Consider the following 24,600-nt stretch of genomic DNA (forward strand, 5'->3'; position numbering starts at 1 on the left):
ACCATCCAGTCCAAAACCACTGGATCAATAGCCCAGTCATAAATTATCACCAACTCATTGCCTTCCATCTCCAAGTAGGGATGACAAAATTCTGTCTAGCTGTATGATTGAATTTGTCATACCCGAATTAAAAGTTTGGACATAAGTTATATATCTGAAATCTGGATCTAAACACAAAATTTTGTTTGGTTGAAAATCGGATTCAAGTCCAAACACATAAACTTTGTCCGATTTACTTGTCCGGAACCTATCCCGGATTAGATTATTGTCAACTTACTTATCCGGATTTAATCAACTAAGTATGTCCGAAATCCAACAAAATACACGAGCAATCTAGCTATCTCAATTTCATCACTGCCATCAATTATAATCAAACTTCCAAAATCTACCCAAACAATGAAACTCAGTGTCAGAATCAACAACAAAAACAACTCCTCTCAATAATGGAAGACGTATACATCATATTTGACAACAGCATCCCCTGTTCTAAGGACATGAGTTCTAGCCTCTGCATAGCCTCGCGCGAACCGGAACAACCCGCTCCCACCAAGAATCGGCATCTCCCGAACTGCAGAGAACACAGTGTTGCGACCCAACACACTGAGTGTACTCCCATTGTACTTGCCTTCCATGAAAGCAAAATTCAGCACCATCAACAGCCCTATTTCGTGTTGCGAGGCAAAGGCGTAAATCCCTTGCGCCCTTCCAACCAGTTTGGACTTCACATCAGGACATGCAGTCAATGGGTCATCCATAATCACCATAGCACCAAAAAATGTTGGTGAGGTTCTAGTCATTGCTGCCTCTGCAACTTTCACTGCAGTTTGGTTTCTTCCACTGACTATGTCATGGAAGTAGAATTGGAGATGGCTTAGTTTTTCTGTCTTGAGGCCCAGTTTTGATGGAGATAAGTGTCTGCCTAACTTGTCATGTTTTGCTGGGGCGGCGGTGGTTAGATACAAGAGAATTGTGAAAATACAGAGGAATTTTGAGATGGTTTTGGTTTTGGCCATGGTGAGTGAGGAATTATGGCCAAGTTTGAGATGGTTTTGGATACACAAGATCCATCAATGAGAGCTATGTATATATATATTGTATTAGGGAAAAGGTAGTTTAGGATATATATTGAGCTATGTATATATATTCTTTAATTTTTAATTTCCCCCTCTTTTGCTTTGAAAATTTCTTTTGCTTCTCAAAAAAAATCCCGATTCCAGGTCGGACAACACTACATGTTTATGAAATATTTTCATGTCCGAACCCTAACCCAGATTGGATTTCGGACATACTTAATTAACCAAATCCAGATTAATTTAAATCCAGACAACTAAATCGGACAATAACCTAATCCGGATTAGGGTCCTGACAAGTAAATCAGACAAGATTTTTATGTTTGGACTATGACTCTGTTTTAAATCGGATAAAAATTGTGTTTAAACCCATATTTCAGACACATAATTTACGTCCAAACTTGATTTACTCCGGGTCGAACAAATTCAGTCATTCGGATCGGACAGAATTTTACCTCCCCTGACTTTACATATCCCATATGATACACATGAAATTCTATGTGTAGTTGTGTACAACTCAGTAACTGGAATATGAGCTGCTTTGATTCTTATTACTACTGAAAAAACGTTCTCCAAAAAAGAAAAATAAATGAAAAAAATTAAGAGCATGTGTTAATGCTAGAGAAAACTCAAGATTGAAGAGACCGAGAGTCCAATCGTCGGTGCATCTAGAGCCTCAAATTATGGAGTCATAAAAGAAGCTGAAGACTTTGTCAACATTGGACAACAGATAATATAAGATAATATAAGGATAATGTTTGAGGGGTGCCGAGGGTCCGCTATTGTAAAAACTACAGCAGCCGCCGTTTTAGAACATTTGAGGCAAATTTTTTTTTTATTTTCTAAAAATTATACATGTATAGTATTCGGTCTAACGAATCCAACGATATATTTTTTGTTCAAAATAAAAATCTAATTCATCGCAATCGAAATTTCGAATGTTTTGAGTTTATATTCAACGGTTTAGAATTATTATGCATTTTTCATGTTAAATTTGATTTTTTTTTCGAACAAAAATATATCGTTAGAATCGTTATACCGAATATTACACATATATAATTTTTCAAAATAAAAATAAAAAAAATTTTTATCCCAAAATGCTATTATAGCGGGGCCTGCTATAATAATTTTACAGCATGCACCCTCCACTCATGTTTGAGACCCTCAAAAAGTGACCCAAAAGACCATCATTTAATGTGGAGTGTAAGATGTGAAGTGGGTTCTACATATATATTTTTAATCAATAACTATTTTAATGTCACATAGATTTAGGAGATTTTTGGGGGTCAAATTTTTTGAGTCTTTATCATTGTCCATAGTATAAATACAAGGACGAGGTGTACAAATTTTGGAACTGTAAAGCAACGTAACCCACCAACTCATTTATAGACAAATGTTATAAGTGCGTTTTTTTTGGTAGGGGTGTCAAAAAAATATCAATTTTGAGTCGGATAAAATTACGTGTTTGCGAAATATTTCTATGTCCGGTAAATTTTGGACGTACTTAATGAATAATAACCTAATCCGAGTTAGGGTCCGGACAAGTAAACCAAACAAGATTTATATGTTTGGACCCTGACCCTGTTTTAAATCGGACAAAAGTTTGTGTTTGGACTCGTATTTTAAACATATAACTTATGTCCAAAGCTGATTTAATCTGGGTTGAACAAATTCGGTCATCCAGATTGAACAGAGCTTTGCCACCCCTACCTTTTGGACAGGACACCCTCATATTGCTCAGGGTCTGTTGTAATTTTTGTATACTATTATAGCCTTTTGGGATTCGATTTCTTTTTAAATAATAAATGTGTAGCATTCGGTTCAGCGAATTCGACAATATTTCTTTTGTTCGAAACAAAATTCAAATTCATCTATATCGAAACATCAAATATTTTGAATTTATATCCGACCAATCATTTTCATGTTGAATTTGATTTTTGTTTCACACAAAAAATATATATTTGGATTTGTTAGAAATAATACTACAAATTTATTATTTTTTTTAGAAAATAAAATAGAAACCTTTTGATATGGGAATGATTGTTAGAAATCCATACCCCCATACCATCAATTATATTGTTCGCTTTGGATTTATCAATTCTTATAGATACATCGGGTCCGTACGGTTTTATTTCTTACAAACATAACTAATGGATTAAGCCAAACTCATCAAATTAGGAAAAAAAAACAATTATTTATTAAAAAGTGTGTTTGGATTTATAAACCACGAATGATTTAAATAGGACTGATATTTTAACAATGATTTACAACAGCCTGGTGTACTGTTGCAGTAATGCCCTTTCAGCAGGGCCCAGCCACTCAGATTAAAGGCCAATATAGCAGAACGAAGCACATATACATGGAAAAAGGCAAGAGTTTAGACGACGACCAAAAAGACCAGCTATTGCTATTCAATGCTTGGAATTTTACGCCCCAAAAGAAATTATTGCATGGTCCACCTGCTTGTCCACATGACTAGTCTTTGTCACGAGTCGCAGACTTGCTTTGTTTTATCTGTCTTTTGAGACGGCTCCAAAAATCCGGTGGTCCTAAAGTTGTCCACTAACCTAGAAAAAAAAATTAAGGAAAAATGTTAACATGTCACTTGTGATTGATAAAAAAGCACTAGCACAATCCTTACAAAAAGAGGAAGAAAAAAAAAGAGTACAATCTTATTAATAATTGTAGTCAAATTCTCTTCCAAAAAATGGGGCCTAAGCAAGCCCTCCCTTGTTAGTTCCAATTAATTAAATATGAAGGTTCACAATACTGGGTTTGTTTAATAGGCTCTTTTTAAGAAAGAGGGCGGAATATTACTTACCTCAAATGGATGGATCTGGGATTGATTATGGAATCGAGCAGAGAGAACCCAAGGCGGCCATGAAGACAGGCTAGGGGTCTGTTTAGGAGTGATGTCAACTGTTGTGAAGTCTTGTGCGGTGCTGTGAGGTGAGTTGAAACGCAAAAGCTATTTGGCGCAACACTTTTAAAACTGTGGTGCAGTGTTGTGAGGTGCGTTTGACATATCTAAATTATGGTTATATTAGATGACTAATAATATTAATATCAAATTACTTAACGTTTATATTGTACATTAATCTAAAATAAAATAATTGACTTAATTTGATTACGTGGGACAATTCAACATATATTGTTAGCGTTTGAGAGTGTGGTGAGGTGAGGTGAGGTGAGGTGCGTTACTGTGAGGTAAAAATTTGTGGTGCTGTGACGTGAGTTCTGTTGTAAAAGCGTTTTGCGTGTCACAAAAAACTGTAGTGCTGTGAGGTGAGGTGCAATTGAACGTAGTAAAAACGTACTGCCAAACATATACTAGGTCGAGTAGTCTAGAAAAAACCTCGATTTTGTTTTATTGGGTAACCTTTTTGGTAGGAAAGGCGATCACGGGAAGAAATGTCTTGCCAATTAATAGATTCGTCTACTTATGGTCATTGTCAACAACAGGTAAGCTTGCTTTGGATCGGCCTGTAAATGTCAAAATAGAACAAGTGTACTAAATAGTAAATTTTAGTCACACCCCTAAGTTTACTAAAGACACCCCATTAATTGATATTTATAAGGGGTGATCAATCAAAATTGGGGTGTTTTTAATAAATTTAAGGGTGTGACTAAAGTTTATCGTACTAAATAGGCCCACAACATCATCCCAAAGAGACAAACCCAATCCACCACAGGGAGGGACAAGCTATGTAAAAATTAGACAAACCCAATCCATTAGAGTTGCCACTTACCAGCTAAGTCAAAGCCCACTACCAAATCAAGTTCATTAGAGACCCTATGGTACGATTATTATAGGGCCAACAACAACTGGGCTCATTTGATTAGCAAGTTTGGGCTCAAAGCCCTTTCACCAAACGAGCAGAGTTTGGGGCTTAGATAAGCTTTGTTAGGCTCGGCCTGTAAACATCAGTTAAGGCTTCTGGACCAGTGTTTTTCATCGAACTATCCTAACCATAAGCTTATACCAAGCAAGCCCAATCCACCAGAACGGTCAGCCAAGTGAAAGTCCATTATCCAAATCTGCTTCCTAAGAGATTAGAACAACTCCCACCGTGTACCCCATTTTTGATACACAATTTTCCATATTTTAACAAAAAAATTATTTTTAATTTTTAAGGAGCTCTATTCTAACATGACTCTAATCACATTCTCATTTTAATGTCAAATTAAATATTTTAATATATAAAAGAGAAAAGGAAAGAAAAGAGAGAAATAATAAAATAATATTTTTTATTTTTGAGATAGGGTACATACCTCAATTTTGAGGTATGCAAATAACCCATCCCATTCTAGAGTACCCATTAAAGCATCAATTTATCAAAATGGTCACAACATGATATTTTTCTCATTTTGAGTGATCCTCTAAAACATTCTTCTATCCTAATTTAGTAGAATCATCATTGAAAAAAAAGTAACAAGAAAATTTGAATGATCTTTTTTTTTTTTGATAGATTTAGGAACTAAACTTTAGGGGTGTTAAAAAAAAATCATAGAAACTGAATCGATTGTCAAACCAATCGATTATTTTTAAAAAAATTATTTAGAAGAGTAAGTTGATACAGATGTTATTGAATTGTGTCTCATTTTATTATATTTTAGATGATTTTAATTGTGAATCATTTTATTATATTTTAGAGGATTTAATAATCAAGAAAATGTGACTCGGTTGATAATCAAGGTTGTGATTTAGACATGTGTCTTGTTTGATTCTAATGAAAAACATATTTATCAACATATTAAAAAAAAAACAGATAGTATTTAGTAAAAAACCCTATGATTGGAAACTGATATACCGGTCTCCATTGTCGACTAGGGTTTTGGCCATTCCAGTCGCGGAGCCCGAAGAGTAAGAGAGAGGGTGAGAAGATGCCAGCAGGTCATGGACAGAGAGCAAGGACCAGGGATCTGTTCTCCAGGGCCTTCAGGAAGAAGGGTTATGTGCCACTGACGACGTACCTGAGGACCTATAAGATAGGTGAGCACGTCGACGTCAAGGTTAATGGAGCCATCCACAAGGGCATGCCTCACAAATTCTATCACGGCCGCACCGGACGCGTCTGGAACGTCACAAAGCGCGCCATCGGGGTTGAGGTTAACAAGCAGGTATAATTTTTCCATGGTTTTTTTTCAAAATTTTGATTCAAATGATTTCAACTTCTATCGATTTTCTTTTTCATGTGTTGTGCGTTTTATATTGATGATTGGATTTTGTGGAATTCATGGAATGAACATGGTAGAGTTATGGTTAATTGATCTTTGAGTATAAAACTAGGGTGCTAGCAAAGCTTGTTTTGTGTGCTTTCTGGTTCTGCTTTAATTTCGATTTCCTAAGATGCTATGATGATTGGATTGACGCTTGTGTTGAGGAGGCCTATTCGAATGTATTTCTTACCTGGAGAACTGATTGGATTGTTGCGAGGATACATATGCATAATACATTTTGTTCAATTTGGGTTCCTGTAATTATGTTCTGTTAATTCGTGCTTCCTTTTCTGTATCTGATTCAGTTTTGCTGATAATTTATTCAATGATATAATAGAAAACATGGGTTGATACTTGATACAACAGGGGTTCTGAATAATTAGCTTATTTTCGATGAAGTATGCGACACCCTGATAATCGTGGGCATTAATGCTGTGGTTTTTGTATCGGCTTTGTTCGATGGACTATGGAGTGCCTTGTAAGAGCATGTCCAATGGACACTTGAAACATATTTTTCAAGTATTCAAAAGTGAATTTTATGGAAAATTTAGAGTGTTAGAGTTCTACAATGGATGAAAATGAACAGTTGAAAACATACTTTCTTGATAATGACACTTGTTTTATAGGTTGTTGTGGAAAATGCACTTGAAATATGAAGTATGAATATAGTTGATGAATAGTGAAGAGAGAGATGATGAAAAGCAAGGGAGAGGTGATGAAAATGAAGATAGAGGTGATGAAAAGTAAGTGAGAGAGAATAGAGAAATGAGTTTGAAGTGTTGATGAATAATGTATATTGTGGGACCCACTCACCCAATTAAATTATGCCACCTAGGAGAGAGGAGAAGAGAGAAAATGGTTTTGAAGTGCTTGATATTTCTTTTAGCATTGGATTTGCTCTTACTGTGGTGAGGGATTCGATCCATGTCTGTTGTGGCTGATGTATTGATTTGAGATGCTCTAGTATTTGTATCTTTGGGTGTCCATAGGGATGGGATCATGTAACCGGAATGGATTGAAATTGAAGTGGTTTGTTCTTGTATGTATGTGTGTGTAATTTTCCATGATCTGGAAGAAGTTGTATTGATTTTACGTGTATTCTGTGAGTAGTATACTAATTTATTTTTTGATTGGTAAATTGTGGTGGGCATTGAGTTTTCGATCAGAACTTAGTGCCACTATACCTGCCGTAATTGAAATGAGCATCATGTCCTGCTTCTTTTATGGTTGAATTAGAAGGTTAATGCAATTTTGATGTCTAACACATCCTTGAATGCAGGTGGGTAACAGGATTATCAGAAAGAGGATCCATGTCCGCGTAGAGCATGTGCAGCCTTCAAGGTGTACTGAGGAATTCAAACTAAGGAAACAGAAGAATGATCAGCTGAAAGCAGAGGCAAAGGCTAGAGGTGAGGTCATTAGCACAAAGAGGCAGCCAGAGGGACCAAAACCTGGGTTTATGGTGGAGGGTACGTTGCTGGAAACCGTCACTCCCATTCCTTATGATGTTGTTAACGATCTCAAGGGTGGTTATTAGGTATGTTTTGTGTTGGTTTTAATTATATGTTTTGTTCAAGTGTTAAAACTTGTGGACTCAGCAATTTTGGATGTCATTCCTTCAGTAGTGGCAATACTAATGGATTTGTGATCTTGGATACTAAATTATCCTTACTTGGTTTCAGACACAAATGATGTTTTCTATGGTAAGTTGTACTACAGTTTTCATGCTTTAATTTTGTTTGCCATGAGTTCACATGATTATTTTTCATTTATTCATGCTGGTTTTAATCATGGGTGTCCCGGTTTTGGTTTTCTGTGTTTTTCGTTGCATCATGAAAGAGGCTTGGCTTGGCGTAATCTCTACCAACCTAAAATGCTCCTTGAACAGCCAATAAGGAATAATAAAAAAATTAGGAATAAGGGCGAAGGCGATCTCATCATACATGAGATTGTAGGGGTGGCAAAACAAATTGGTTCCGGGTTGAATAATATCATATGTTTACAAAATATTTACATCTCCAAACTCTAACTCGGTTTGGATTTTAGACCTACTTAATTGATCAAACCCAAATTGATTTATTTGGACAAGCAAACTGAACAATAAACTAATTCGGGTTAGGGTCCGGATCGATTTGGACCCGATTTTAAAACGGATAAATTTTTTTGTTTGGATTCATATTTCAAACATATAATTTATGTCCAAACTTGGTTTAATTCAATCATTCGGATAGGTTAAAGTTTTGCCACCCCTACATGAGAGGTGCACTTGCTTCCTTCATTTTCGTCACTTTGATCCAATTTCTGTAATGCAAGAATCGACGATGATTTTGTTCTTAGCTTCAGAGAATGTTGATTATTGTGTGTGACATTAAGCGATCAACAAAAAATTTTTAAAAAATCCCAGAGTGATCATAGCACTACTAATGAACTGTATCCGTAGAAACTGAACAGTTCAAAGAATTAAAGCCAACAAATTGTGTATGGCCTCCTCTTAGAGAGACAAGCTGGATGTACAAGATCATCACAACAGAAAGAAAACTCAACCGGGGTCGAATCACAGGAAGCATGGACTAATACAAAGAGGGCATACTTTCAATAGCATGCCCTGTGGCACTTGATTGTCAGTAATTATGGTACAACTTGAACTGAGCTGGACATTTCTATTGGAATTAAGAAAAAAAAAGTAGGTTATTGAATTGAGTTTTCTATGAAACAAGGTAACATAATACAACGGCAGACCGCAACAGGGAAAGATCACAGGAAACACGATCTACCCTTCTTCCTTAAAATGAACTATTTTTGTCTGTCATCTAATCTCAAGCCATTTTCTTTGGCATATTCTCCACCTGATCAGAACAGATTTTCCATCAAGATAAAAAAGTTGAAAAACAGTAGGATAACCACACAAAGTGAGAGACTGAGAGTGCATTAATAAAAAATAAGAGGGGGAGGGTGGGGAAGAGGGAGAGCATGTGAGGGTGTGTTGATCATGAAGCATCACACCGAATGAACCGCTCCTTTCCCGCAAATGTTACAGATTTCACATAAGATACTCAAGATTGAAGCACTCAAGCACAAACTTTAACATTTACTGTGAACAGAAATAAAAGAGAACTAAACTACATGATTCTTCCGGTGAGTGGCCACTGGCCAATATATGTAGGAGCAGTATAGCATAATAACGTGTATGTAAGTTAATGGGATTGCTGTGCAATGAGAAAACCATGAAAAAGGAAGCTCTTTATTTTATTTAGTCTTCTCTCAGTAAGCTCACAATGGAAATTGCTCATCGGTCGTCACGGCCATCCAATTACAAAGAATAGGTGAGGATGTGTAGGAGTGGATAGACAGAGCCTTCAAGGAAGATAAACTTCAAAACCCTAGGAAGATTATGAGGTGAAGCTGACATGAATGCTGGGGCCAATGATTTCATGACGGTGCTCCTCTAAGGCTCGTTGAGCCACCATCGCGAAAGATAAATTCAGGGTGGGAGGGTCCTATGTCAGTGGAGAATTCACGTATTCAATGAGTCCTACTTTAATCACTCAGATACCAAAAAAGAATGGGGTAATAACTTCAAGGATCTTCTGTCAATTAGTTGTATAGGGATATGTACATAAATTTCAAGCCGAAGTGCTTTCCACTAGAATATCAAAAAGTCTTCACAAAGTGCTGAGCCCATAACAAAGAATAAAACACACACAGAGTAATTGCAAACAAGGTGATGGATTATCATTTAAAGAAGAAGAAAATGAGAAGATCTATGCAAAATTGATTTTAGAAAAATCTATCATGGCATGTGAATCCATTTGGGGAAAACTTTTCAAACACTGACCACCTTAGACGAGGGTTCTACTTAGATATAAATGATTTATTTGTAAGGAGAAAGAGATGAAAAAAATAAAAAAATAAAAGCCCGTTGCAAATCATGTCAACATAAGCCAAAGATGAAGTCAACAGTTCGATAAACATGCCAAGCAAATGAGAAATGATTGAATAAAAATGAAACGGGGAGAGAAATTAAAGAATCTTAAGGATGATAAAACCAAATATAACTATAGCATACCCAGTATGTCAACGTCTAGGTCTAGGCTTGCACCGAAACTCCGCCAAAAGCGCTATATGATCTGAAGACCACTCTGGAGAAGGAAGTGCTGTGTCTTTCCTCAAGTTATCCTCATCCAGGAGTTCTAGCAAGGACTCCACTGTTAGGGAGTCCGCTGAGAGACCATGTCATTAATTTAGTATAATCCACCTTTAATCCCCAAATGAACTCGGAAAAGAGATGCACAAAAAAAATGTTGCTGAATAGCTTCACCTGTGTAGAATATGTAATCCAAGGTGCCAATAAAATCCCGGGTGCAATTAGTAAAAAGAGGTTCGTTTGTTGTGGGGTCCATTCTCCTCCTATGCTGCTCCAGACCAAGCCCCATTCTTGCAAAGGATGAATAAGCACTTACCTGCAACACTGCCATGTCAAAGCAGCAAAGTATATAAAATCACAATACAAGCATCATCCTCCCTCCAACAATGAACTATCAATCCCATTTTTCCTTTGATAGTTTCATTCAATATTAAATAAATTCATCAGAAGAAGAGAAGATAAATGAAAGTATGAAACCCATTCTAAAACATCAAAAGATAGCGTTACATACTTACATCAATGGTAAAAAAGATAAATTACCAGTGGCAGCTGATGTGTCAATTTGTTGTGAGGACGCAAGATACCAAGAAGATCAACTACCAGATCAGGATGTAATGGATCTACCTTCCCCATAGCGAGAAGGGCATGGGGCGCGCTGCAGCAAATTTAAATAATAGTTTAAACAAATGTACATATCACAGTAACGAACTGCTTGCATCTCCAACATAAGATAAATTAAAAAAAATATGAAAAAAAAAAAAGAGCAGAGGAAAAGAGGACGGGAGCACAAAAGACCTTCCAGGAACTGAATTGAAGTCCCCACACACCAACATTGGAATGTCTGCACTGGCAGCAATTTTCTCCAACCCCTTCAAAAGAGTATGTACCTAATTTGATAAACAAGATCGATAAGAATAAAAAAAAAAATCAATAGAAGCAAAGAAGTAAAACTAAAAATTCACATCCAGTAATACAAGAAGAGGATAAAAGACCTGCCAAAGCTTGACATCCTTTAATTCATGATGGACATTTACTTGTGTATTTGCCTGAATACCCAAACCAGTAAAATCAAAAGAAAGATGGTTACAAATATGATATAAAAGGCATTCCTGCATGAATAAGATGAATAACCAAAAAGAAAAATGGAGGAACAAAGTCTTGACATATTGCCCACATCAAAAAAATTTCAAGTGAATGGGGCATTGTCATATGACTCCACATATATTCAATATTAATTAAAATATAGAAGTAAAATGAAAATATTAGAACAGATAAAAAATATCACACCCCCCCCCCAATTATTAGCAGTTGTAACACAACCATGAAAACAAGTTCTTCATCAACCATGGCAATATGTAACTATTGTACCATGAGTGTTTGATCTGAGATGGAGAGGGAGGCATAATACTGTAATCAATAAATTAAGAAAGAGATGACACAACTGACTATAGCAGGACAATTCCATTTAGCAATAGTTCTCAAAGAAGCAGAAATCCAAAATCAACTACGTATGAATGATGCACCCGCCACCAAATCAGGAGACAAATACTAGGTACATAACTCTCAGAACAGTATGCCACATATGTTACAGGAGTAAATCTTCCATCAGCAAATCCATCACAATTATGAATATAGGTTCAACTTCAGAAAACATGATAGAAGCACCAATGAGTAGAAGAAGAAGAAATAGAAAGACTTAATACCACACAGAGAAGCTGCCTTTTTCCAGGGTTATCAGGTCCTTGATTACTAAACTTTGCTTCCAGAACCACAATCAATGCAACATTATCCTGTGAATTTTTTTAGATTATGTCGTGGTTTATAAGCCGAGATAAATGCAAAAGATTGAACCAGAAAACAATGTTTTTGAGGTAAAACCACAATTAGGTTACCTTAACCAATCGATTCAAAGCAGTTTTCTTTTGAGCACTTGGAACCAAAGCATCAGTCAAAGACTGAGCAGCCTTATTAAATTCAACCTGAAACCAAGGTGGTCATCCAGATGTGCATAAAAATCAAAGGCAAACAATACCATTGTAGTAGCAAACTTCCAAACCTCGTATTTTTTGACATGTGTAAATCTCTCTCTACGGAAAAATGTTGCACAACCATCAATTGTATGAGGGTTTCCAGTGTAGACCTGCATCCCACATCCAGAAATTAACTAACTAGAAATATGTTCGCTCTCACAACCACCTAGAAATATGCCATCATAAGGCAGACAAGCAAGATGTACGTAGACCTTAGTCACATCACCCCCACAAAATATGTGGGGAGAATGTAGAAATATGCCATAAAAAAAAACAAATAAGCTGTATAACAACCTCATTTGTTTTCCTCTTGTATAAAGCTTGGTAACCGTGCTTTTCCAGTTCTGGGGAAAAAAATTCGTAAAAATGATCACTTTGGACCTGAAAAAAGGTATCCACTGTTAGTTGACGATAGAGAAGGTAGTCAAAATTGAAATTTTACCAAATATGGGAAAGTTACAGAAAAATCGGAATCATAACATTTTACGAATTAAGTATAATTATCAATAATATAATATAAAAAATCCTCTGTTTAGGTAATTTACACATGCTTCACCCAAAATATCAATAATATAATGCAAAAACATCTAATTGGCCATTACAATTACTGCTCGCTATGTTTGCCTCGTTTTCTAATCTAATCTACAAAATTAGTAATTTACACCTGCTTGACTCAAAATGACCAAAATATCCTCCGGACAAGTACTCTCCATGTGACCCAAACCCGAAAGCATTTGCAGTCATTTTAGTACGCGAGAGTCTGCGGTGGCCACCAAGTGGGGAATACCAGATCAGGAAATATCAGAACTACCCCGGCAAATGACAGCAGCAGAGAGGCTGCAAGCCAGCTTGCCGCAGCTGAGAAGGTACTTACTTCCGGCGATCTACATAGCACCAATTTGTGATCCAGGCCCACGAATTCAATCCCAGACTCAAACTAACCAGATCATTGCTGTCACCGACTCTATCCTCTGCGCTACTCCTCGAATCAACGCTGGCCGCTACCTAGACTGGTACGCAATTCTCCAACTCGACTACTTGACTCAGAATATGGAGTTCACCACGACTCAGTACTGCAAACTCCCCTCCTTCTCAATCCTCAGAGACCTCACCTTCCTCTCATTGACCAGGCTTATGAACCGACTGATTTTCAAAATCGTAAAAAACGAAGTAAAATTGTAGACTATACGATTTTGAATGATTTTGCTCCATTTTTTATTTCACTCCGATTTAACTATATTTTGGCAGGTAAAATCGTGTGATTACCTTGCGATAGAGGGATGCTCAATCTATATCGAGCTACCAAAAAGTTAAAAGCAAATTTACTCCACAAATTAGAAGGTTAATCCAGTTGTCAAAGTTCTCAATAGTAAAAAAAACTCTAATGACGAGGGGCTGCATGTAAGAACAATGTTATTTCTTCTTTTCATTTATCATTCCTTTCCTATTGATTCATTCTACTGTGCTCAATATTCTCCTCACTGTCCTGCGTTGACAACACCAAACTCAGGATAGTTGCCACTGTTGTTCATCTATTATCACCAATTTTCTTAGCAATGCATCATTACAATAAAAAAAGAACATTCAAAGTATTAGTAGCAAACTAGCAATGCAATAACATCCAAGAAGGCAAGAACCAATTCTTCCATGCATATGCCAAATAAGTTATTTGCAATAGAAGCATCAAAGAAAATCTATCAAAAATCCCAAAAAATGTTCATGAAAACCAATACAATCATCGAATTAAAGTGTTTTTTTTTTCAAAAATAAAAAGGCATTATAGGGTAAAAAGGTTTGAATGAAAGGGTTAACATCCTAGCCATAAGTAGTTTGTTGTGAGCTCCATATCAAGTTAAAGTTTTGATAAAAATTTTCAGATAAACTATTCAACGTTTGCAGTTCAGTTTAGAATCCTGTTTACCTCTAGAATAGTTCCAAAGATTGAATAAGATATATCAACCATAAACTTAAAATGCAATCTTTTACCTCCTGAAGACAAACAATGTCTGCAAGATAACCAACAATTTCACGCAACAAATTCTGTCGGCGATATGGCCAAGAAAGAGCCCATGAAGGGCAATAACTGTATGACTCGCTTGTGGCATACACGTCAGACAAAATGTTATATGAGAGCACTGTAAAAGTTCCTGATGAAGAAATACGGCCATCTGAATCCAAATGACCCAGAACATCAACCCCACTGACTGGGATCAAGTCACGTGGACTAGGAGATGGGGCTGGAATGACACGAGAGGTTAATATAGTGTTGACATGTCCAACAGGTAATTTAGTTTCTACATCTACTACAACACACTCAAACTTGAGGACATGTCCAATATCATCAGCAGTTGGGGTATATGTTTTAGAACATCCAACTTCAAACCAAGTTTCACTACCATTCCTCTGTGTAACAACTGAAGGATACAAAGCTGTAGAGCCATTGGTCAAATTAGTGCCAGATGCAGAAACAGATAAACTGGAACTGATAGATGAACCACTATTAAAACGCCCAAACATCTCTTCTTCCTCATTTCCATTATCATTTGCAGAACTGGCAGAACGGTCATGCTGAGTACGATGATACTGCCATGCATCTGAGAAGCACTTGGGAGAACAATGGTAACTTTTTGCAACAGGTATTTTGGCCTTGATACAACCTAGACACTGCAATGTGGCTTGCTCAGATGGATGGACACTACAGACAGCAACTTGTTTATCACTCTGTATACGGTACCTGCAAAGCATATCAACATAGAGCAAGTTTGTCTCCTATCAAGTGCTACAAAGGACAGTCTGAACCAGTGTTGTAAGTCATTCAGTTACTAAGATACACATACAAAAATTTCATGATCAGGGACAACACATATGTTATACAAACTAATAACTCATTATTATTTTCTAAAGCAGAATGACTCAGAACCATATTTCTCGAATCAACAACTTTAAAATTGTTCAACACAATCATCTAAACATTACAATGGCCATAAAAGGGGTGAATATGTCCTCCTCAGGTTAAGTTTGATACATGAACTGAGAAAAACCTTATTCCTTGGGCCAAAGCATGTAATCACCAAAATCTTTTCCCTTCAAACAATTTTTTGCCTCCGAGTGTCTGTAATGATTTAAAACCTATAGCATTCAAAAAAAGAAGAAGAAAAGAGGTAATGATTTTAAACCTAAAATAATTAACGCTACAAGATGCTCATAACTCAATGGGTCTGTACCAATCAAAAGGATGTAGTTTTACCCTCTTGATTAAGAGCATACTTAAGAGCCATATATTTCACACCCCTATTTTTATCCTTATTCCAATGGCAAGATTAGAGAATATGCAAGGGTCCTTTCGGGATAGCTCTATGAATAATCAAATTTTCACATAGTAATGAACCCCGTACTAGTTTTCGTAGGACATCCTACAGATATGGCTTTGAAATAATTTGGGGGAGAAGGTGGTGAGAAAGAGATGTCTCACCTTCATTTAGCAGACAATTCCATCATCTTTTACCGAGCGAACCACCAACAGCTATTACGTTAAGATGTCTGCTTATAAGCTTTGAAGTGGTCATAGATTTAAAAGTAAATTTCATTAGCAGCGAGCTAATTCCTATAGGAAATTATGTGGGAGCGGCATCTTTGGCAAGCGAAATATCCTATCTTCCAATGCCTTCCTCTCATAGCTAAATGAGAAGGAAACAGGAATCTGGGATCCACTAATTCTTATATTTGATGAAAAGGGCTAATCTTCATGCTTTTGAGATTGAGAGAGGAGACTTCTTTTCCAAGTGGGCAGGCCAGCCTCACAATATACTATATGGCTCTATTCTATGTCAGCCTCTGTAGCTAAACGTTTGGATGAGATTAAGAACATATTTACATTGAAGGGTAAAACCAAGGCAATAAATTTCATGTAGTAAACTGGTAAGTGTGATACAGCCAAGCCAAGCACCCTAGATGGCTTAGGCATAAAAACCTCCCTTTGTCTCTTTAACAAACCTCTTCTTTGTAAATGATAATTATCCAGACTGCATTTCTATTGACAATTATACATTATTTGCCTTTCATCATGGTATACAACCACTAGGTTATTGGTAAACCAATATTTCATGTCTTCAAAGTCAATAATGTAATCAAGATTGGAACCGAAAATAAACTGATATCAAGACAACAAAGAAAAGTGCTGATACCATATAAGAATGGATGAGAAGTACGGGGGAAAGGCATAGCAAGAAAATAGATTCAGAAAATGTACAGGAGAGCCAAACAATAACAAGTAGAAGAAGAGAAACATAGCAGCCAATCAGTACTAAAGAATATCCGATCTAGAAAAAGACCCAGACTTAGGCAAACAAAAGACAATTAACATAACTCACCACTTGTATCTCAAGAAATGACGGTCAATTGGAGCTGACTCAGGAACATCTTCAGTATTGACAGTGTTGTCGGGTCGCCGTAGAAGCACATACGGCGTAAGCTCACAGCCAACAATAGGGATATCCGACGGAAGGTGCACCCGTAGCACGATCAGCATAACTCGCTCTTATCTATGGTCACCAACCTGAAAACCTATGGAAGCCACCAACGAAAACAGCTCCAACTGACACCAAATCCACCAAACACTAGGCGGATCCGCCATTTAATTCACCCGAATATCCGCCAGCATTCGGACTAGAAATCAAGTCATATACGGCATCGCGAACAACAAGATAGAGCATTTAAATAATAAATCGACAAACTTTCAGATCGATTCAATATTTTAGAGAGAGAATTAAATCGAATTAGGTTTTAGTGTGAGAGGAGACAGGGAATCGGTAATTAGGGTTTAACAGAACAAGTAAAAAAACTTTCATATGAAAAATAATAAATAACATATCTATCTCTCTGGGACTGGGAGGTGTTGTCAGATGTGGATATGAGTATGGATACGAGTATGTCCAAATTCAACTCTCTAGTTAGTTGGTCGTCAGATGTGGATATGAGTATGGATACGAGTATGTCCAAATTCAACTCGCTCCATGTAATATAAATTATGTATATATTTTATCAAGATATTTGTTTACTTACACATATTAATTATTATTAAATCTCTAATTTGTCAAAAAAAAAAAAAACTTATCTGTTTGATCTTTATGAATGTTTTGATTTAAATTTATTTATTTATCTGGTTAGTCTAGCAGTAAATGGTAAGTACATGTACATGTTCTTTCTCTCCACGAAAGGTTCTCTATATCTTGAGACGGAGATCCAATGACTTTTTTTTTTATATTTTTTTTTCCTATTTTGGTGTTTTTGGTTCTCCTGCTTTTGTAACAAAACTTAAAATGCCTAATCGGACATGAAAATTGCCCTAATCAACTCCCTTTTTTTCAAAAATAAAAATCTCAGATTTAAATATGTAATACAATCGTATCTTTTACTATTGAAACGTTTGTTATGCAATGTATTAATATTTTAAATTATAAATGATCAATATTCGAATTAATATTGGATCTAGTTTTTTTAGTTTTAATAACCGAGAAAAACATCATATAAGTTTGTATTTTAGACATCCGATATAAGTTTAAACTCGGATTGTTAAACCCACATACACAAATTTTTGTCATATGATGATATGTCCCATGACCATAAGGATTGATTTGTTAAATTGTCAATTTTGGTACAAATTTTGTTAGGACTTTAAAAATTTTAGGGTTGAGCTCAATTTGAATTTGTTTAAAATAAAACAATATATAATTAGGATCGTGAATTCGGATTGCAAAAATCAGTATAATGAAAATATGAAATTGAAATAATTATATTAAAATAAAATAAATTATTTATGATATCAAATAAAAACCATCTAGGCTCAAAACAGCAAGAAACTATGGGACTTGGGGGTGGGAAAAAAAATAAAATTACTTATATACTCCATGTCTGGTCTTCCTTGCCTATATTGCTCAATGCCTTTGGCTAAAAATACTGATTCAATGGTGACTAGTTCCGCGTACAGTGTGTTGCTTGAGCTAGTAGTATAGGAAAAAAGGCGCACCTCTTATGATTCATTACTTTGTCATTCAATCCAACAAAATATTGTTAGGTCGGGGGCATTTCACATCATTTTTTCCTCATATTCTAACACTCCCATCACGTGATGGGAGGACAATCCGAGGGGGAGAAGTTAGGCGGACTTTGAATTTCAACATGGTAACGGCATATTCTATTATATACATACCAAAAAAAAAGGCATATATTCTATTATATAGCTTGGTGAACCATCACAACCTCAAGTAAGAGAAGAAGGTTGGAACAAGATCTACTACAGCCCAAGCAAGGCCAGCATACTGAATGAATCGAATCCCAGTATCGACATCAAAGGAGTCCTGGTGGGAGAAAAAGAACATCTTCCGGAGATAACTCGATTGCTTTATCTCATCCGTTTTTTTACCAGTAACAGATCCATTCAACGCGGGGATGTAGCTTGGTGATTTAATAGGAATGCCCAAGGTGTTAGAAACTACCGGAAGAATCCATTTAGCCAGAGCTTTGCTACAGAACTTTGCAGCGAGTATAGTTGGTATTCCTACAAGCATTCTTCCAATGAAGGCAGGAATCGTAAGTTCAGGTGTAAATATGCGTGGAATGGCTTCGTGGTGGTATTGGTGATATGTTTGCTGGACCCCAGCCACCTGCAAAAAAATTGCCAATTCAGTTGGTTATTCCATGCAAAGAAAAATTTTCCATCACCACCCCCTCCAATGAACATGAAATTTCCATGAACAAGGAGGAAAAACGTGTGCTTGGAGTAATATTTAAATGTGTCAATACGTATAACAGTCACCATACTCAATTAAAGGATGAAAAAGTAGCAGAAGATACCTCTAAAAAATTCAGAAAAATAGAACAAGACACTGAAAACAAAAATTGGACAGCAGTTCCGGGATGGTTTTAAAAGTTATTAATCAGGAACGGAGCTTTTGATCATTCTACCACTTTCTGTCTTTTAGCAGCTATCACACTACCACTTCTATAAGGGTATACCACATCTTAAGGTCATGAACTCAGAACCAACACCCTTTCAGCAACGGAAAATAGAATATCCATTCACGAAATAAAGAATATGACAAGAAAATTCGTGATCAGTTCAGGGTGAGCTCCAATCCTATTAGCAACATAAGTTAGCACGTCTTCAACAGCAGAATTAAACCAATGAGGCATACAAAAGATTTGAGAATTAAATCATCCCAAGTGAAGCCTTAAATTGGTAAAAAAGTAACTGTAAGTCTAGAAAAATCAACTTTCAAACCGGCTTCTTCGTTTAAAGATTACAGACAAGTGTGGCTAATCCTCTCACTTACGCTATCAGATGCAGTTTATTTTTGGTCATAAAAATTAAACAAAATTTAATAAATCATAATCCCCACTCTCTAGAATCTTCAAACGTTTTCCTTTCGTTTCCTTCCACTAAGTATCCTTACACATTCTGCCCGTGATTTACTTTTCAAAAGATTCAGAGCTACTAAGAAGTTTTTAAAAACAAAGCTTCCATCACTTCCATGACAAATACCATATTACCATTCTTTGATGTACATATACCATACTACCACTTTACAACAGTCATTATTTTTCAGACACCAAAGAATCCCTCAAATGCATCGCAAGCTTCATACTTATTGTAAATGATTGAATAATTACTTACAATTCCCAATCCAACACCATTGAAGGCCGTATGGTACTCAAAGCTTGGAGTTGGAAACTCAGGAGTCGGATAAGCAAAGAGCAACAAGAAGCTTAGGAGAGTCCAGAAGGTTGTAACTGCAACATAACAGTTCATTCAAGAGTAAACAGAAATTCTCCCATTGTATCATCGTTTATTTTTGAAACAGTAAAATACCATAAATACAAAACAGATACCACCTTACATAAAACAAAACCTTGCATCAACAAAGGCAAATCATTAATAAATTGACCCTCAACTTCAATTGCAGTGAGTCTCGAACTGTGTTAAAATGCTATGATTAACTACAAAACTAATAAATCATTTTAACATCCACAATTCAAGATAAAAGGGTGGTTGGATAAAGTATTTTCTCCCACCCTATTGTAGCAGTTAATTAGGGCACTGGAATCAATTTTGCAAAGAGCCTTCCTTAAGGTCAAGTGGTGATCCCTGATTTCAAAAGCTTTTTGTTTCCGTCCCATTAGTACTTAAATTTGTACAAATTCATGTATGTAAGTGAGCTAACAAGAGAAAGGCAGAGGAGAAAGAGTTATCATTATCACCTAAGGGTGGTGGCCGTTGGGATTTGAATTTGAAACAAAATGCATCACACATGTATCGCTACTCCATAAAAATATCAGAAGCATCAAAGAAAGAGAGAACTAAAAATAAATGTGCATACCGTTTTGTCCAGATACTATAAAACTGTCAACAAAATCATGAATTGAAAGCCAAAATGGAATCGTCACCAACCCAAGAGCAAGACCACCTATGATATCGATCAAACTGTGCATGCCTAGATAGATTCTCCCTAACAAGGAATTAAAAAAAAAATTAGTTGGAGAGCCTATAACAAAGAAGCTAACAGTTCTGTAAACTATATAATATAAGAACTTACCAAAACCAATGAGGCCCACAAGAAAGGAAACTAGAAAAATTCCAGCAAAAGTGACCAAGGCATCTTCATTTTGCGAATACGATAGCACGTAGTGCAAAAGATACCTAGAAAATCCAATTCAAGAGAAGTTGGTAATGAATACAAAAGTGATCTTAAAGTTTAAGGTGCGATGCAATAGCTGGTAAATATACACAAACTAATCTTAAAAATTCAAGGTTAAATTTTTTTTCTTACAAATTTAAGGTACGTAGCAACATCTTCACCTTACCAAAAACACTCTAACATAATGATAATTCCCTTATTTAAGCAGCTGCAGATGTTTTTAAAGCAGTATACGGGAAGATGGTAAAGTCTATTTACACTCATCCTAATTACTTCCGAGTGGTAAAACAACTAGAGTATACTTCAGGGGAAAAAAATAACCAGCCTCCACGTGAGTATGAAGCCCACCTAGAGACCAGTATTGCATAAATCTTGGTTCCAATGCCCCCTGAGCAAGCTGCAAGCCTAGGATAATTAATAACCCTGAAGCTGCATAACATCTCAAGTCCAATACTCCAATGCATGCCTGCAGTTTTATACTGGAATCACCCTGACAGCATAAACAACTACAGCCCACAATTTCCCTTGTACCCCCCAGTCACAAAAACCATGCAAGGAAACATGTTACTGAGGAAGAAATATCAGTACCCGGATAAGCAAACTGTGTTCAGGGTGTGGGAAGAAGGTAAACCATATTCCAACGCGTTCTCTTCCTCATCTTTTGTGGCAGCTACTCTCCTAACTGGTGGGCTACTGGGTCTAGGAGCTGATATTACGTCCTAGAACACATAAAATGCCAAATAGATAGGTAAACTTTAGCCTTTAAGACATCATACTTTCCATAAATACATTGATGAATTTAGCAATTACCTTTACACAGTTGCCTAAATAATCACAGAAAACCATCAAAAGAGTCATTTGTCGAGCTAATTTTCCATGCCCACTCTACAAGATTACCGAATAGGCACTCAATTAAAATCCATAAACAGCTAATCATTTGATTACAACAAAGGCACATCCCTGACCGTTACACAAACAAAATGACGACATAGAATCCTACCCAGAAGAGCAAAGGAAGAAAAGCTGTGTAAAATGGCACAGAAACAATACAGGACAACCCAGAGAAGAGAGCATCCAGTACTGTAAATCGGTATTTCTGCAAAATCCACCAAAACAATACCCAAAAAGTTAGAAACATATAGAATTAAACAAGAATGAAAACCGGGGCATCATCTACATTAGTGAATTTTGGATTGAAACCTGGATCTGAATTATGAGGGGAGTCTCAGCGATGACTCGGTGCTCCACCCAAGGTTGCACCAACGATCTAAGCTTCGGGGTCACATTGAGACATGAAGACGTCACAATCCATGACGCAAACCCACATAGAGCCACCCCTTGCCACGCTGCTGTGCTCTCCATCAATCTCTCTCTCCCTCCTCCCTCCTCAAAGGAGAGGGAACAAAGAAAGAAAAATTACACGGGAATCCCACAGAAAACTGGAAAGAAACTATTGGCAGAACTTGGACCGAGGAAGGAGGAAGTTATAATTTCTATTTTTTTTAATGGAGATAATATTTGGCTGCCATACTCAGCAGAGAAGAGTCAAGTCAGAAACTCGGTATGACCATTCCAAGAAAAGGAGAGGGCTTTGAGTACGAAATAGTAAAAAAATAGCAAAAATGGAGACCACCGACGCACAGTCGGAATATGTTTGGTGCAGTAAGTGGCAAAACTCTGTTAGGTTTGAATGATTGAATTTGTCCGATTTTGATTAAATTAAATTTGGATATAAATTATGTATTCGAAATATGCGTCCAAATATAAAAACTTATCCGGTTAAAATCCGGATCCAGGACTAAATACATAAATTTTGTGAAAACCTTAATCCGAGTTAGGTTATTGTTCGATTTACTTGTCCGAATTAAAATCAACCCGAATTTTTTCAATTAAGCAGACGCGGAGGTATGTTGTTCACCCTCAATTTTTTATTTTTATTTTTTTCATAGGTATTTATTTAAGCTTTTAGCCCATTTTGCCCACCTTAGATTTTATTTTTTGCCCACACTAGTATGCTTGCCCAGTCCAATCCAATCCAACCCAACCTTTCCCTTCTCTCAACCTCTCGTGTAGCACGAATGGGCATAAGTAACCCCAATAGAGAGAGCATTTTCTCCAATGAAGATTGTCAAGAATCGACTTTAGAATCGAATTGTCGATCAATGGTTAAATGATAGTTTAGTTGTGTACATTGAAAAATATGTTTTTGATACTATTCCAAATGAAGTCATCATGAAACGATTTCAAAATATGAAAAATCATCGAGACATTTATAAATTGATTTCCAATTATTACTTATCGCTATTATATAATTTTTGTGTTATTTTTCATAATTTCGAAGGCATAAATAACCCTAAAAAATTTTCCAACCCTCACATAAATTTATGGCTCTGCCCCTACAATTAAATATGTCTAAAATCCAATCCGAATTAGGGGTCCACACATAAACGTTTGGTAAACGCGTACTGTTGTCTGACTCGAAACCGATTATTTGCTAGAATGAATGGCGTACTATCGGTGTTCAACAAAGCCATGGGTGGGTTCACCATGCTATTCATCGCCTCTGAACCATCAGCAGCAACTTGAGAATCAGGCTCAGCAAAACTTGTTTGATTTCATTTGATCGTATTGAGAGAAAAATATGGGTAAAGAGTGAACAAGTTCTAAGGTAATTTCAAATAAGATTTTTAGTAAATTTAAATGTTTTAAAATATGTGTACAGAGAGCTCAAATTCGTGTGCAAATAGCGGCTACCCTACTACCTCAATACTGATGTGTATGAAGATGGTTAAACAAAAACTTTATATATTCCTAACAATTTCTTCCATAAACGGTATAATAGTATTACCTTATCTAATTACATTGAATTTCGTTATTACGTTGTCTAATTACTTGTAATGATTGATTATGGTTGAATTTGTTAGGGATACCTAGTGCTGCCGATGGGTAAAAGGCCCGACCGAAGCAACAAAAAGGCCGAACCTGCAACAGCTGGTGCATATCACCAAGGACAGTTTCAGTCACGTCTCGAGCCACTAAAATTCTAAAAAACGAAGAGTCTGCTAAAAATATCGATGCGATCGTTGGAATCAAAGGAGGAGAGAGGGGTGGTGGTTTTGAGGGGAATGCTACGAAGTGTATCGCTAAGCAATATTCTTAAATCTGATGGGAGATGGTCTTGGTTCGTATTCGGGCTTCAGTTGGACTAACAGTGGGTGAAGATGTGTTGTGTTCACCTGATGTTTGTTGAAATGACCCAGTAAGATTTATTGTTCATTGTATTTATGTATATTCCAAGTCTGCATTATTTTTGTGTATGTGTGGGATCAAGTTCTTACGTAATCCGGTCATAGGCCTATAGCAATCCTGTACTACTACACTACTTTTTTTTTAACTGATAAATCACAGCTGATAAGTGTAAATCTTTGGCCGTCAAAACAGCT

At 36.4% G+C, this 24,600-nt stretch overlaps 4 protein-coding genes across 5 annotated transcripts; 1 reads left to right on the plus strand and 3 right to left on the minus strand.

The window, feature by feature from the left end:
• Positions 1-334: 334 nt before the first annotated feature.
• On the minus strand, positions 335-1,075 carry LOC119998996 (dirigent protein 22-like). The gene has a single exon (XM_038846483.1). The coding sequence runs from the start codon at positions 1,011-1,013 to the stop codon at positions 438-440; it is 576 nt and encodes a 191-aa protein (XP_038702411.1). The 5' UTR covers positions 1,014-1,075; the 3' UTR covers positions 335-437.
• A 4,793-nt stretch (positions 1,076-5,868) lies between these two features.
• LOC119998319 (60S ribosomal protein L21-1-like) lies at positions 5,869-8,023 on the plus strand. The gene is made up of 2 exons (XM_038845620.1): positions 5,869-6,191; positions 7,570-8,023. Exons 1-2 carry the CDS (start codon positions 5,955-5,957, stop codon positions 7,825-7,827), a joined length of 495 nt encoding a protein of 164 aa, XP_038701548.1. The 5' UTR covers positions 5,869-5,954; the 3' UTR covers positions 7,828-8,023.
• Positions 8,024-8,841: 818 nt separating this feature from the next.
• On the minus strand, positions 8,842-17,342 carry LOC119998782 (carbon catabolite repressor protein 4 homolog 1-like). Of its 2 annotated transcripts, XM_038846210.1 has the most exons (12): positions 16,835-17,337; positions 14,451-15,198; positions 12,759-12,845; positions 12,491-12,574; positions 12,327-12,413; positions 12,138-12,224; positions 11,427-11,480; positions 11,230-11,321; positions 10,975-11,089; positions 10,609-10,750; positions 10,357-10,510; positions 8,842-9,136 (listed from the first exon to the last, which is right to left on the minus strand). In XM_038846210.1, exons 1-11 carry the CDS (start codon positions 16,990-16,992, stop codon positions 10,365-10,367), a joined length of 1,800 nt encoding a protein of 599 aa, XP_038702138.1. In that variant the 5' UTR covers positions 16,993-17,337; the 3' UTR covers positions 8,842-9,136; positions 10,357-10,364. The 2 variants fall into 2 exon arrangements, with proteins under 2 accessions (XP_038702138.1, XP_038702139.1); XM_038846211.1 differs by lacking the exons at positions 8,842-9,136; positions 10,357-10,510 and having other exon boundaries at positions 10,617-10,758; positions 16,835-17,342.
• A 1,049-nt stretch (positions 17,343-18,391) lies between these two features.
• LOC119999038 (lipid phosphate phosphatase delta-like) lies at positions 18,392-22,772 on the minus strand. The gene is made up of 8 exons (XM_038846531.1): positions 22,358-22,772; positions 22,158-22,253; positions 21,968-22,042; positions 21,746-21,876; positions 21,056-21,159; positions 20,840-20,968; positions 20,137-20,252; positions 18,392-19,126 (listed from the first exon to the last, which is right to left on the minus strand). Exons 1-8 carry the CDS (start codon positions 22,517-22,519, stop codon positions 18,716-18,718), a joined length of 1,224 nt encoding a protein of 407 aa, XP_038702459.1. The 5' UTR covers positions 22,520-22,772; the 3' UTR covers positions 18,392-18,715.
• Positions 22,773-24,600: the final 1,828 nt, after the last annotated feature.

The sequence above is a fragment of the Tripterygium wilfordii genome, chromosome 5, assembly GCF_013401445.1.
Source record: "Tripterygium wilfordii isolate XIE 37 chromosome 5, ASM1340144v1, whole genome shotgun sequence".
NCBI classification, from domain to species: domain Eukaryota; kingdom Viridiplantae; phylum Streptophyta; class Magnoliopsida; order Celastrales; family Celastraceae; genus Tripterygium; species Tripterygium wilfordii.

What these genes read in the sequence shown, in the direction of transcription:
- LOC119998782 (XM_038846210.1), bottom strand. Translation starts at nt 16,992, where the DNA reads ATGCTGATCGTGCTACGGGTGCACCTTCCGTCGGATATCCCTATTGTT. An exon ending in ACAAGAGGAAAACAAATGAG is followed by an intron (nt 12,575 to 12,758) that starts GTTGTTATACAG and finishes TGTGGGATGCAG; the next exon opens with GTCTACACTGGAAACCCTCA. An exon ending in TTCAATTCAGTTCCTGGAAG is followed by an intron (nt 11,090 to 11,229) that starts GTCTTTTGTGCT and finishes AATTTGCTGCAG; the next exon opens with CGCGCCCCATGCCCTTCTCG.
- LOC119998319 (XM_038845620.1), top strand. Translation starts at nt 5,955, where the DNA reads ATGCCAGCAGGTCATGGACAGAGAGCAAGGACCAGGGATCTGTTCTCC. An exon ending in GGGTTGAGGTTAACAAGCAG is followed by an intron (nt 6,192 to 7,569) that starts GTATAATTTTTC and finishes CCTTGAATGCAG; the next exon opens with GTGGGTAACAGGATTATCAG.
- LOC119999038 (XM_038846531.1), bottom strand. Translation starts at nt 22,519, where the DNA reads ATGGAGAGCACAGCAGCGTGGCAAGGGGTGGCTCTATGTGGGTTTGCG. An exon ending in AACACAGTTTGCTTATCCGG is followed by an intron (nt 21,160 to 21,745) that starts GTACTGATATTT and finishes TGGATTTTCTAG; the next exon opens with GTATCTTTTGCACTACGTGC. An exon ending in TATAGTATCTGGACAAAACG is followed by an intron (nt 20,253 to 20,839) that starts GTATGCACATTT and finishes GTTATGTTGCAG; the next exon opens with TTACAACCTTCTGGACTCTC.
- LOC119998996 (XM_038846483.1), bottom strand. Translation starts at nt 1,013, where the DNA reads ATGGCCAAAACCAAAACCATCTCAAAATTCCTCTGTATTTTCACAATT.